The sequence below is a fragment of the Aquarana catesbeiana genome, linkage group LG12, assembly GCF_042186555.1.
Source record: "Aquarana catesbeiana isolate 2022-GZ linkage group LG12, ASM4218655v1, whole genome shotgun sequence".
NCBI lineage: Eukaryota > Metazoa > Chordata > Amphibia > Anura > Ranidae > Aquarana > Aquarana catesbeiana.
This window is the reverse complement of record NC_133335.1, coordinates 102,828,679-102,841,732: the sequence shown is the minus strand read 5'-3', so window position 1 is coordinate 102,841,732 and position 13,054 is coordinate 102,828,679. Positions and strand designations below refer to the sequence as shown.

The following is a 13,054-nucleotide window of genomic DNA, read 5'->3' as shown; positions in this document are numbered from 1 at the left end:
GATTTTTATTACCAAAAATATCTAGAATACATATTGGCCTAAACTGAGGAAAGAATTTACTTTTTAAAAAAAAAATTGGGGATATTTATTATAGCAAAAAGTACAAAATATTGTGTTTTTTTTCAAAATTGTCGCTTTTTTTGTGTATAGTGCAAAAAATAAAAACCACAGAGATGATCAAATACCACCAAAAGAAAGCGCTATTTGTGGGGGAAAAAGGACTTCAATTTTGTTTGGGTACAGTGTCACACGACCGCGAAATTGTCAGTTAAAGCGACGCAGTGCTGTATCGCAGAAAATGGCCTGGTCATTGAGCAGCCAAATCTTCTGGGGATGAAGTGGCTACTGATCAAGGATGCATGCACTATCCTGTCACCATTTGAGGATGCCACAAGGATGGTGAGCAGTGACAATGCATGCATCAGTGACACTGTCCCTCTTGTCTTCCTGCTAGAGCACACGCTTCGTGGAATCGTGGACAGGGCACTTGAGGCACAACAGCGGGAGGAAGAGGAGGGACTTCCTTACCTCTCAAGGCCCCCTTTATCCATAGCATTCCTGCGGGCCCGGCCAAAGACACAGGAAGAAGAGGAGGAGGAGGATTTTGTCAGCATGGATGTAGAGGATAACACTCAGCAGCAGTCTTCAAAGGAGTTGTACTTGGCTTGGAGGATGTTGTTACGGATCATGTGATCCTTAGTGACCCAAAGGACTCAAAATCGAATGCCTCTGCAAACTTGCGCTGCATGGGCTCCCTGGTTCTGAAAAACCTGCCAAAGGACCCTAGGATTCGTGGTATCAAGGAGAGGGATCATTACTGGCTGGCAACCCTTCTCCACGTAACAAGGGTAAGGTTGCAAAACTCATCCTGCCTTTGCAGAGGGAGCAGAGGATAAAATATCTTCAGGAGGCCTTAAAGAAAGGTTTGTGCAACGCATTTCCAGACCCTTGGAGGTTACAATTTCCTGGTGCTGGACAACGTGTTGCTGAGGCTTCGTTCAGTCAGAGGAAGAGTGGTGGAGAAGGTGGTCGGCTGACCGATGCCTTTAAACAATTTTTCAGTCCTCAGCGTCAGGGTCTGATTGGTTCAAGCAACCATCGCCAGCGTCTGCATTACATGGTGCAGGAATATCTAGGGGCAAGAGCAGACTTGGAGATCTTTCCAACAGAGCATCCACTGGGTTACTGAGTCTTGAGGATGGACCACTGGCCAGAACTTGCTCAATATGCAATATACTAATGCGACCTGACACAACCTCCCTAATGTGTGTGTTAAACAACAGAAAAGAGAAAGGAATGGGACTTTGTATGAGGCATGTCACTGAATGGATACATTATTCATATCTTTCATAGAAATGTTTATTAGTTACAAATCACGTTATTAAAAGTGTCAATCTGTGATACAGGACACAATATACTATGATACACTTATATGAATATATAATTATACAAAATAAAATACAACATGATTAGCAGCACAGTTACATAAAAACACTCATCCATTCATATAATGGTTCAATAAACAAGCAATTGCTCATGGTGAGCCAAACTTGTCTGGGCATCAGTTCGATGTTTAATAGCTCATGCCAATCATCAGGAGTAAAATGCTCTGAAATTAAATCAGTGATATTTATAAATAAGGAGAACAATCTCTCAAAATAAAGGTCTAAAACTTACAATGCGGCCCAGTGGTCACGCCCAGCCTATGTCCAAGGGAAGACAGGACAGGGACGATGATCTCTCCCGGGGCTGAAGTGAGGAATCCCATGCAGACCAGAGACAGCAGCCAGGTGAAGACCAGGCGACAATGTCAAGACCATGTGTATCTGGTATATGCTTAACAGTCCACACTGCTCTGCAAGGATATGGAGATGGAACCATGTGAAATGAATGTATTATTAATGGGATAAACCTATGCCTGTGTGTGAGTGAAGATGACGAATGGTATGTAATTACTGCAGTGATGTGGGGTGTATTGGCTAAGGAAACTACAGCCAGGGAAAGTGTGTAAAGCATACACCAGATACACATGGTCGCCTGGTCTTCACCTGGCTGCTGTCTCTGGTCTGGATGGGATTCCTCACCTCAGCCCCGGGGGAGATCATCGTCCCTGTCCCCTGTCTTCCCTTGGACGTAGGCTGGGCGTCACCACTGGGCCGCATTGTAAGTTTTAGACCTTTATCTTGAGAGATTGTTCTCCGTTTAAAGGGTATCCTATATTTATAGATATCACTGATTTAATTTCAGAGAATTTTACTCCTGATGATTGGCATGAGCCATGAAACGCGCATCGAGTATACATCGAACTGATGCCCAGACAAGTTTGGCTCACCATATGCAATTGCTTATGTTTATTGAACCATTATGAATGGATGAGTGTTTTTATGTAACTGTACTGCTAATCATGTTGTATTTTATTTTGTGTAATAACTATATATTCATATCAAGTGTATCATAGTATATTGTGTCCTGTATCACAGATTGACACTTTTTATAACGTGAATTGTAACTAATAAACATTTCTATGAAAGATATAAATAATGTATTCATTCAGTGACATGCCTCACATAAAGTCCCATTCCTTTTTATTTTCTGCTGTTTTGCTCAATATGCAATTGAGCTACTGGCCTGTCCTGCATCCAGCATGCTTTCTGAACGCACATTCATTGCTGCTGGAGGCTTTGTAATGGATCAAAGAGTGCTCCTGGCCACAGACTCAGTTGCTCACATTCATAAAAATGAATCAGTCTTGGATCAGCAGCTATCAAGCACCTGATGCTCATGTAACTGATTGAATTTGCTATGGATGTGGGATCCCTTGAAGACTGCCTATGCTGACTATCCTATTCCTCCTCAATCTTGATGATGCTAGCTTTCAACAATATTTTTGATTTAGGGCACCACCACCACCACCCAAGGGCCAATTTTTCTGCCCTTGTTTAACAGGGGCATGCAGTTACAATTTTTGATCTAATATTTCAGTGGCAGGGCCCGTTCCTGCGTCCAACAAGAGTAACTATGAGGGCTTACAGTGTTGTGGCACCACCACCACCTCCAAAGGCCCAATTTTTCTGCCCATGTTTAACAAGGGCATGTAATTTCAATTTTTGCTACCAACAAGAGTAACTATGAGGGCTTACAGTGTTGTGGCACCACCACCAAAGGCCCAATTTTTCTGCCCATGTTTAACATGAGCATGTAATTCCAATTTTTGATATAATATTTCAAAGCAGGGCCTGTTCCTGCGCCCAACAAGAGTAACTGTGAGGGCTTACAGTGTTGTGGCACCACCGCCCAAGGCCCAATTTTTCTGCCCATGTTTAACAAGAGCATGTAATTCCAGTTTTTGATATAATATTTCAAAGCAGGGCCTGTTCCTGCGCCCAACAAGAGTAACTGTGAGGGCTTACAGTGTTGTGGCACCACCGCCCAAGGCCCAATTTTTCTGCCCCTGTTTAACAGGGGCATGTAAATTACAATTCTTGATATAATATTTCACAGCAGGGCCTGTTCCTGCGCCCAACAAGAGTAACTGTGAGGGCTTACAGTGTTCTGGTACCACCAACAGCTAAGGCCCACTTTTCTGCAGAGTATATAGGGCAGAAAGATGCGCTACTTTACAGGCATACTAAGGACACCTCCCCCCCCCCCAGGCATGATATTTAAAGGAATATTTAATTTTTATTGTTTCACTTTAAGCATGATTAAAATCACTGCTCCTGAAAAACTGACGTTTTTAAAACTTTTTTGCATTGACACATGTCCCCTGGGGTAGGTCCCGGGTCCCCAAACACTTTTTATGGCAATATCTTGTATATAAGCCTTTAAAATTTATCACTTTTGATTTTTCATGTTCGTGTCCCATAGATCTTAACGGTGTTCAAACAAATTTTTTGCCTGTTCACATGTTCTGCTGCGAACCGAACCATGGGAGTTTTGGCTCATCCCTACTCTCCAGTATCACGACTATAGAAATTAAACAGGTCTATAGTTACTTGGTAAAGACTTTGGTTCCTTTTTAACCACTTCAATACAGGGCACTTATACACCTTCCTGCCCAGACCAATTTTTAGCTTTCAGTGCTGTCGCAGTTTGAATGACAATTGCGCGGTCATGCTACACTGTACCCAAACTAAATTTTTATCATTTTGTTCCCACAAATAGAGCTTTCTTTTGGTGGTATTTGATCACCTCTGCGGTTTTTATTTGTGCTAAACAAATAAAAAAAGACCGAAAATTTTGAAAAAACTAAAAGTTTTGCTTTTGTTTCTGTTAAAAAAATTTGTAAATAAGTAAGTTTTCTCTTTCACTGATGGGCACTGATAAGGCGGCACTGATACAGCGGCACCGATGAGGTGGCACCAATGAGCAGGCACTGACGGGCACTGAAGATGGGCACTGATATGCGGCACTGATGGGCACTGGTAGGCGGCACTGATGGGTGGCACTGATATGCAGCACTGATGGGCATTGATAGGCGGCACTAATGGGCACTCATGGGTGGCACTGGTTGGCACTGATAGGCGACACTGATGGGCACTGAAAGGCGGCACTGCTGGGCACTGATAGGGTGGCACTGATACGTGGCACTGATGGGCACTGATACGCTGCACTGATATGAGGCAATGTGAGGCATCCCTGGTGGCACTGGCAGTGGTAGGCATTGGAGTGGGCACTGATTGGCAGCTGCCTGGGCACAGATTGGCAGCTGCCTGGGCACATAGTGGTATTTCCCTGGGGGTTTATGGGCATACCTGGTGGTCCAGTGTGGATGGCTTCCCTGGTGGTCCTGGGCGGCTTCCCTGGTGGTCCTGGGCGGGATCCGAGGGGGGGCTGTGCTGATAAACAATCAGCACAGACCCCCCCTGTCTGGAGAGCAGCCGATCGGCTCTCCTCTACTCGCGTCTGTCAGACGCGAGTGAGGAAAAGCCGATTACCGGCTCTTCCTATTTACATCGTGATCAGCTGTGATTGGACACAGCTGATCACGTGGTAAAGAGTCTCCGTCAGAGACTCTTTACCTAGATCGGTGTTGCGGGGTGTCAGACTGACATATGTATGTGAAGTCAGGGTGCCTATTTCATAAGATTTATATTATTCATAATTTTATACCAGAAAAAAAACCTGAGAAATTGATTTAGTCACATCTTCCCTTGGTGTCTATATTGGACAATCCTATATTCCTTCCAGGCTATACCACTCCTGCGACCCTCAAAACCTGGTTTAACAATTGCCTGTATCACATTAAATACTTTTTAATGGATTCTAATATAAGACCCTTTCAGGTTCTCCAAGACACATGGCACTCTTTGTAATGCCACCTGTATTGTACTGTTCAAAGATTGCAACTACTTTGGATTGTACCTAATAGACAATTAATTTTTCTTGTGCCTGTACTAAACTGTTTTCATGTCTCTGGGATCAAAAAAAAAAAACATAAAAATAAAAATGTATTGAATGAAAAATAGAAAATAGAGGGTTATGGGCTGGCCTAGCCAACCTCCAGATTTTGAATCTCAAAAAAATGGGCAGTTCATGCAAGGAAAACCACAATCATCTTGCAATTTTTGCATGAGGGGCGTGGTCAAATATTTCAGAGTCCATGTCAGAAAATTGTGGGCAGTTGTGTAAAAGGACTAAAGAAGAAAGGTTTTCCGGCGCTCAGACTTTGTGATGTCAGGAATGGAACTGTATAATGATGGTTCTGATAGAACATTAATATTAGAACAAAAAAAAGGGGGGGGGAGAGGAGGCAGCCATCCTCAGAGGGTGTCCATAGCCTGTGTGAGCATAGCACTGAAAAGGGAAGGGGGGTGTGGAGGCACCAACTCTGCTGACACTGTTATATGGTGAAGGTGTAATACATACACTTACTGGTAAGTCAGTTCAGATGGGGTGGCGATGTCCATCAGGGGTTGTGTTGTCCTGGGACGTGCTGATGTGCAGGCTTCACTGGCGGTCCTTCACCTCAGGGGATGTTGGTTCCTGGTTGAGAAAGGCTTAACAGCGGTGTCCAGTGTGTGGCGCACTGGACACCGCTGTTAAGCCTCTCTCAACCAGGAACCAACATCCCCTGAGGTGAAGGACCGCCAGTGAAGCCTGCACACCAGCACATCCCAGGACAACACAACCCCTGATGGACATCACCACCCCATCTGAACTGACTTACCAGTAAGTGTATGTATTACACCTTCACCATATAACAGTGTCAGCAGAGTTGGTGCTTCCACACCCCCCTTCCCTTTTCAGTGTAAAAGGACTACAAGAAGTTATTTCTGCTAAAGGGGGCAATGCTAGCTTCTGAGGCCAATGATTAATTTACTTTATCCACAGTACACTATTACATCTATTAATATTTTTATTGTATAGAGAATTGGCAAGACATGATTTCCTTGTGTTTTTATTCAAATATGTTTTCATATCACTGTGTGTTCCTGCTATGAGAGTGCTCCCTGTTCTGTACTTAGTACCTTTCCTTCATTTTTTGTTTATTTCACATCTGCTGTCTCTTCATTTAAGTAATATTATTTGAAAGGGAATGTACAGTGGGGCAAAAAAGTATTTAGTCAGCCACCAATTGTGCAAGTTCTCCCACTTAAAAAGATGAGAGAGGCCTGTAATTGTCATCATAGGTATACCTCAACTATGAGGGACAAAATGTGGAAACAAATCCAGACAATCACATTGTCTGATTTTTGAAAGAATTTATTTGCAAATTATGGTGGAAAATAAGTTACATAGTTACATAGTTACATAGTAGGTGAGGTTGAAAAAAGACACAAGTCCATCAAGTCCAACCTATGTGTGTGATTATGTGTCAGTATTACATTACATATCCCTGTATATTGCGGTCATTCAGGTGATTATCTAATAGTTTCTTGAAGCTATCAATGCTCCCCGCTGAGACCACCGCCTGTGGAAGGGAATTCCACATCCTTGCCGCTCTTACAGTAAAGAACCCTCTACGTAGTTTAAGGTTAAACCTCTTTTCTTCTAATTGTAATGAGTGGCCACGAGTCTTATTAAACTCTCTTCTGCGAAAAAGTTTTATCCCTATTGTGGGGTCACCAGTACAGTATTTGTAAATTGAAATCATATCCCCTCTCAAGCGTCTCTTCTCCAGAGAGAATAAGTTCAGTGCTCGCAACCTTTCCTCATAACTAAGATCCTCCAGACCCTTTATTAGCTTTGTTGCCCTTCTTTGTACTCGCTCCATTTCCAGTACGTCCCTCCTGAGGACTGGTGCCCAGAACTGGACAGCATACTCCAGGTGCGGGCGGACCAGAGTCTTGTAGAGCGGGAGAATTATCGTTTTATCTCTGCAGTTGATCCCCCTTTTAATGCATGCCAATATTCTGTTTGCTTTATTAGCAGCAGCTTGGCATTGCATGCCATTGCTGAGCCTATCATCCACTAGGACCCCCAGGTCCTTTTCCATCCTAGATTCCCCCAGAGGTTCTCCCCCCAGTGTATAGATTGCATTCATATTTTTGCCACCCAAATGCATTATTTTACATTTTTCTACATTGAACCTCATTTGCCATGTAGTCGCCCACCCCATTAATTTGTTCAGGTCTTTTTGCAAGATTTCCACATCCTGCGGAGAAGTTATTGCCCTGCTTAGCTTAGTATCGTCTGCAAATACAGAGATGGAACTGTTTATCCCATCCTCCAGGTCGTTTATGAACAAATTAAATAGGATTGGTCCCAGCACAGAACCCTGGGGGACCCCACTACCCACCCCTGACCATTCTGAGTACTCCCCATTTATCACCACCCTCTGAACACGCCCTTGTAGCCAGTTTTCAATCCATGTACTCACCCTATGGTCCATGCCAACGCACCTTATTTTGTACAGTAAACGTTTATGGGGAACTGTGTCAAATGCTTTTGCAAAATCCAGATACACCACGTCTACGGGCCTTCCTTTATCTAGATGGCAACTCACCTCCTCATAGAAGGTTAATAGATTGGTTTGGCAAGAACGATTCTTCATGAATCCATGCTGATTACTGCTAATGATATCATTCTTATTACTAAAATCTTGTATATAGTCCCTTATCATCCCCTCCAAGAGTTTACATACTATTGATGTTAGGCTAACTGGTCTGTAATTCCCAGGGATGTTTTTTGGGCCCTTTTTAAATATTGGTGCTACATTGGCTTTTCTCCAATCAGCTGGTACCATTCCAGTCAATAGACTGTCTGTAAAAATTAGGAACAACGGTCTGGCAATCACCTGACTGAGTTCCCTAAGTACCCTCGGATGCAAGCCATCTGGTCCCGGTGATTTATTAATGTTAAGTTTCTCAAGTCTAATTTTAATTCCGTCCTCTGTTAACCATGTAGGTGCTTCCTGTGTTGTGTCATGAGGATAAACACTGCAGTTTTGGTTACTGAAGCCCCCCGATTCACTCGTGAAGACTGAGGAGAAGAATAAATTCAATACCTCTGCCATCTCCCCATCCTTTGTAACCAGATGTCCTTCCTCATTCTTTATGGGGCCAATATGGTCTGTCCTCCCTTTTTTACTGTTTACATACTTAAAGAATTTCTTGGGATTTTTTTTGCTCTCCTCCGCTATGTGTCTTTCATGTTCTATCTTAGCCATCCTAATTGCACCCTTACATTTCTTATTGCATTCTTTATAAATTCTGAATGCTGTGGATGATCCCTCAACCTTGTATTTTTTGAAGGCCTTCTCCTTTGCTTTTATATGCATTTTTACATTGGAGTTAAGCCATCCAGGATGTTTGTTCGCTCTTTTAAATTTATTACCCAATGGGATACATTGGCTAATGCCCTTATTTAATATGCTCTTAAAGCAAACCCATCTCTCCTCCGTATTCTTTGTTCCTAAGATTTTATCCCAATTTATGCCTTTTAGCCAGGTTTGTAGTTTAGGGAAGTTGGCTCTTTTGAAATTCAGTGTCTTTGTGTTCCCTTCATGTCTCATATTTGTGTGATTTATACTGAAACTAATTGACCTGTGATCGCTGTTACCTAAATTGCCCCGTAAAGTATTTTGTCAATATCCAAAGTTCATCTTAATACTTTGTTATATATCCTTTGTTGGCAATGACAGAGGTCAAACGTTTCCTGTAAGTCTTCACAAGGTTGTCACACACTGTTGCTGGTATGTTGGCCCTTTCCTCCATGCAGATCTCCTCTAGAGCAGTGATGTTTTGGGGCTGTCGCTGGGCAACATGGGCTTTCAACTCCCTCCAAAGGTTTTCTATGGGGTTGAGATCTGGAGACTGGCTAGGCCACTCCAGGACCTTGAAATGCTTCTTACGAAGCCACTCCTTCGTTGTACGGGCGGTGTGTTTGGGATCATTGTCATGCTGAAAGACCCAACCATGTTTCATCTTCAATGCCCTGGGAAGAGGTTTGCACTCAAAATCTCACGATACATGGCCCCATTCATTCTTTCATGTATACGGATCAGTCGTCCTGTTCCCTTTGCAGAGAAACAGCCCCAAAGCATAATGTTGCCACCCCCTTGCTTCACAGTAGGTATGGTGTTCTTTGTTTGCAACTCAGCATTCTCTCTCCTCCAAACACGACGAGTTGTGTTTCTACCAAACAGTTCTACTTTTGTTTCATCTGACCATATGACATTCTCCCTCTTCCTCTTCTGGATCATCCAAATGCTCTCTAGCAAACCTCAGACGGGCCCGGACATGTACTGGCTTAAGCAGGGGGACACGTCTGGCACTGCAGGATCTGAGTCCCTGGCGACGTAATGTGTTACTGATGGTAGCCTTTGTTACGTTGGTCCCAGCTCTCAGCAGGTCATTCACTAGGTCCCCCCCGGGTGGTTCTGGGATTTTTGCTCACCGTTCTTGTGATCATTTTGACCCCATGAGGTAAGATCTTGCATGGAGCCCCAGATCGAGGGAGATTATCAGTGGTCTTGTATGTTATCCATTTTCTAATTATTGCTCCCACAGTTGATTTCTTCACACCAAGCTGCTTGCCTATTGCAGATTCAGTCTTCCCAGCCTGGTGCAGGTCTACAATTTTGTTTCTGGTGTCCTTCGACAGCTCTTTGGTCTTCACCATAGTGGAGTTTGGAGTGTGACTGTTTGAGGTTGTGGACAGGTGTTTTTTTTTATACTGATAACAAGTTCAAACAGGTGCCATTAATACAGGTAAAGAGTGGAGGACAGAGGAGCCTCTTAAAGAAGAAGATACAGGTCTGTGAGAGGCAGAAATCTCGCTTGTTTGTAGGTGACCAAATACTTATTTTCCATCATAATTTTCAAATAAATTCTTTAAAAAATCAGACAATATGATTGTCTGGATTTGTTTCCACATTTTGTCTCCCATAGTTGAGGTATACCTATGATGATAATTACAGGCCTCTCTCATCTTTTTAAGTGGGAGAACTTGCACAATTGGTGGCTGACTAAATACTTTTTTGCCCCACTATATTTATCAGATGTTATATTGTGCTAGGATTACACTTTAATGGGATCCTGTATTATTTGTAATTTTGGCTTTGTAAGCAGTTGAGACTCCAGACGAATCCGCTGCCACATTTGGCACCTTTTGGGGGAGAGGGGGGAGTGGGTACCTGGTTTTGACAGGTACCTGCTCCCACTTCCGGCTCAAGTCACCTTGGCAAAGTGAGCCGGAAGTTTAAACCCCAGTAACCCCCCCCCCAGCCTCCCCTCGCAGTCGGTACCATTCGTAGCTCGCACTGCAATTTGTGCATGCACAGTAGGAAATTGGCTGTGAACCTGCAGTGCCAGTTTCCCTCAGCCAAGATGGCGGTACCAGCACCCAAAAGTGGATTCAAGAATCGTCTCGTGTGAGGACACCACTGAATGCCTAGATAGGTAAGTGCCCTAATAGTAAAAGTCAGCAGCTACAGTATTTGTAGCTGCTGACTTTTAATTTTTAGAGGGGGAGGACGGATCTCCTTTTTAATATATTTACTGCTTTTCTCTCACTGTCTTAATTTGTTAATAACTCATACAGATATTTTTAATCTTTTATTTTTCTAAATTCTCTAATTTACATTACAATTTTTTACAGGATCCACACTCTGGCTGCCCGAGCAGAAGCAGTTCCTGTCTGTCATTGCATAGTACTCCTCCCCCATGCCCTCTGTCTCAAACAGCACCAGCACTTCCTACCGTGGGAGCAGAGCAGCTTATGAATGGGCTAATACGAGCTGCAGGCCCTGGAGGCCCCTCTACACTAGCAACTCTTCCTTTTCTTGGAGCTCTCTCTGGAAATCCTGGAGTGCTCTCACTAAACAGCATATTGGGAAATATCAATGGAAATCTTCAAAGCACTCTAGGACAGGTCCAGAATCCTCTACGCAGCGGGACTGCCAGCTCACATATACCAGCCAGGTGAGTTAATTAATTAAGAGCAACTGTAACCAGATCATTTGTAGGGAATCTATACTGTTTTGCATGTTTTTGATTTATTGTACACAGGAATAAAAATTTTCCTCCTGCTGGCTCCTCCTGTGTTCACAGTGCTCCCATAGCAAGCCGCTTGCTATGGGGGCATTCATGCCAGCTTGATCCCGAGCATCTGTTAACACACAGATGCCTGGTATACCTTTGACTTGGGTATTCCTGACTTTGTGTATTCCTGGGGGATTTGGGTAGCTCTTTTTTTCTCCTTGTGAGCAACATGTCTGTTGCCAAAAGAAATGGCCCTCACTCTGTGGCTATGGGCCAATCATCTAATTAGGACCAGATCTGAACTATGTGCTAAGATGAGCTTGGTGCAGGAAAAGATTGTGTCTTCTACAGTTCTCATAAATCTCAGTTGGAACCGAATGCATCAGCGGTTCCTTTTGAACCCTTTATTTCTTCCCCGGGTGCTCATTCCTCCCCCTGCCCCTCACAGTGGAGGTATTTTCCTCTGTTATGCAAGAGTTTATGGCTCAATTAGTGCACCCTGCTCCTTCCTGTGATCACAAAGGGCTAAAATGCCCACTCCCAAGTGGACTCTGACACAGCGATGCCTAATATTTCTTATTCTCTTGGGGAACCTCCAAAGGACTCATTGTCAGATACAGAGTCCCTCCCTCCCTTGGAGGAGTTATGATTTTAAGTTAGCAGTTGTTTCTCAAAACAGAAGGAAACTCATTTTCAACTGAGGCAGTGTGTTCCATCTTTAAAATTATGGGATTCCACTGTTCCTTTCTTAACCTTGATTTCCAGGATTGCTTCTCATAGACCTAAACATTTCACCAAGTGTTTCCTCTTCATTCCCTAATTAATGATTTTATGTGCAGATTGGAAATAACCTGACAAACATTTCCTTGCTCCTAAACAGTTCCTGATGCTCTATCCCTCTGCAGAGAAATTTGTCAGAAAATGGTCTACTATTTCCATAGTTCACCCACTTGTGCCTCTCATTAACATAGATGACACTCCAGCCTTTAACCACTTCTATACGCTGTCACACTTTGAATGAGAATTGTGAGGTCATGTGACGTTGTACCCAAATTAATTTTGATCATTTTTTTTACCCCCGCAAATAGAGCTTTCTTTTGGTGGTATTTGATCACCTCTGCGGTTTTTATTTTTTGTGCTATAAACAAAAAAAGAGCGACAATTTTGAAAAAAAAAAAAACACAATATTTATTACTTTTTGCTATAATAAATATCCAATTTAAAAAAAAAACAAAAAAAACCTATATTTTTCCTCAGTTTAGGCCGATATGTATTCTTCTACATATTTTTGGTAAAAAAAATCGCAATAAGCGTATATTGATTGGATTGCGGAAAAGTAATAGCGTCTACAAAATAGGGGATAGAATTATGGCATTTTTATTATTATTTTTTTTTTTTTACTAGTAATGGCGGCGTTCTGCAAATTTTATCGTAACTGCGATATTGCGGCGGACATATCGGACACTTTTGACACTATTTTGGTACCAGTGACATTTATACAGCGATCAGTCTATAAAATGCATTGATTACTGTGTAAATGTGACTGGCAGGGAAGGGGTTAACACTAGGGGGAGATCAAAGGGTTAACTGTGTGTCCTAGGGAGGTGATTCTAACTGTAGGGGGAGGG

At 42.9% G+C, this 13,054-nt stretch overlaps 1 protein-coding gene across 5 annotated transcripts in view; it reads left to right on the top strand.

Moving 5' to 3' along the window:
- Positions 1-13,054, top strand: part of MLLT6 (MLLT6, PHD finger containing) — a 362,286-nt gene that overhangs the window by 257,619 nt on the left and 91,613 nt on the right. For all 5 annotated transcript variants that reach the window (XM_073608237.1, XM_073608239.1, XM_073608240.1 and 2 more), the window contains one exon: positions 11,044-11,366. In XM_073608237.1, coding sequence (XP_073464338.1) covers positions 11,044-11,366 — 323 coding nt within the window. The remainder of the gene's footprint in view (positions 1-11,043; positions 11,367-13,054) is intronic.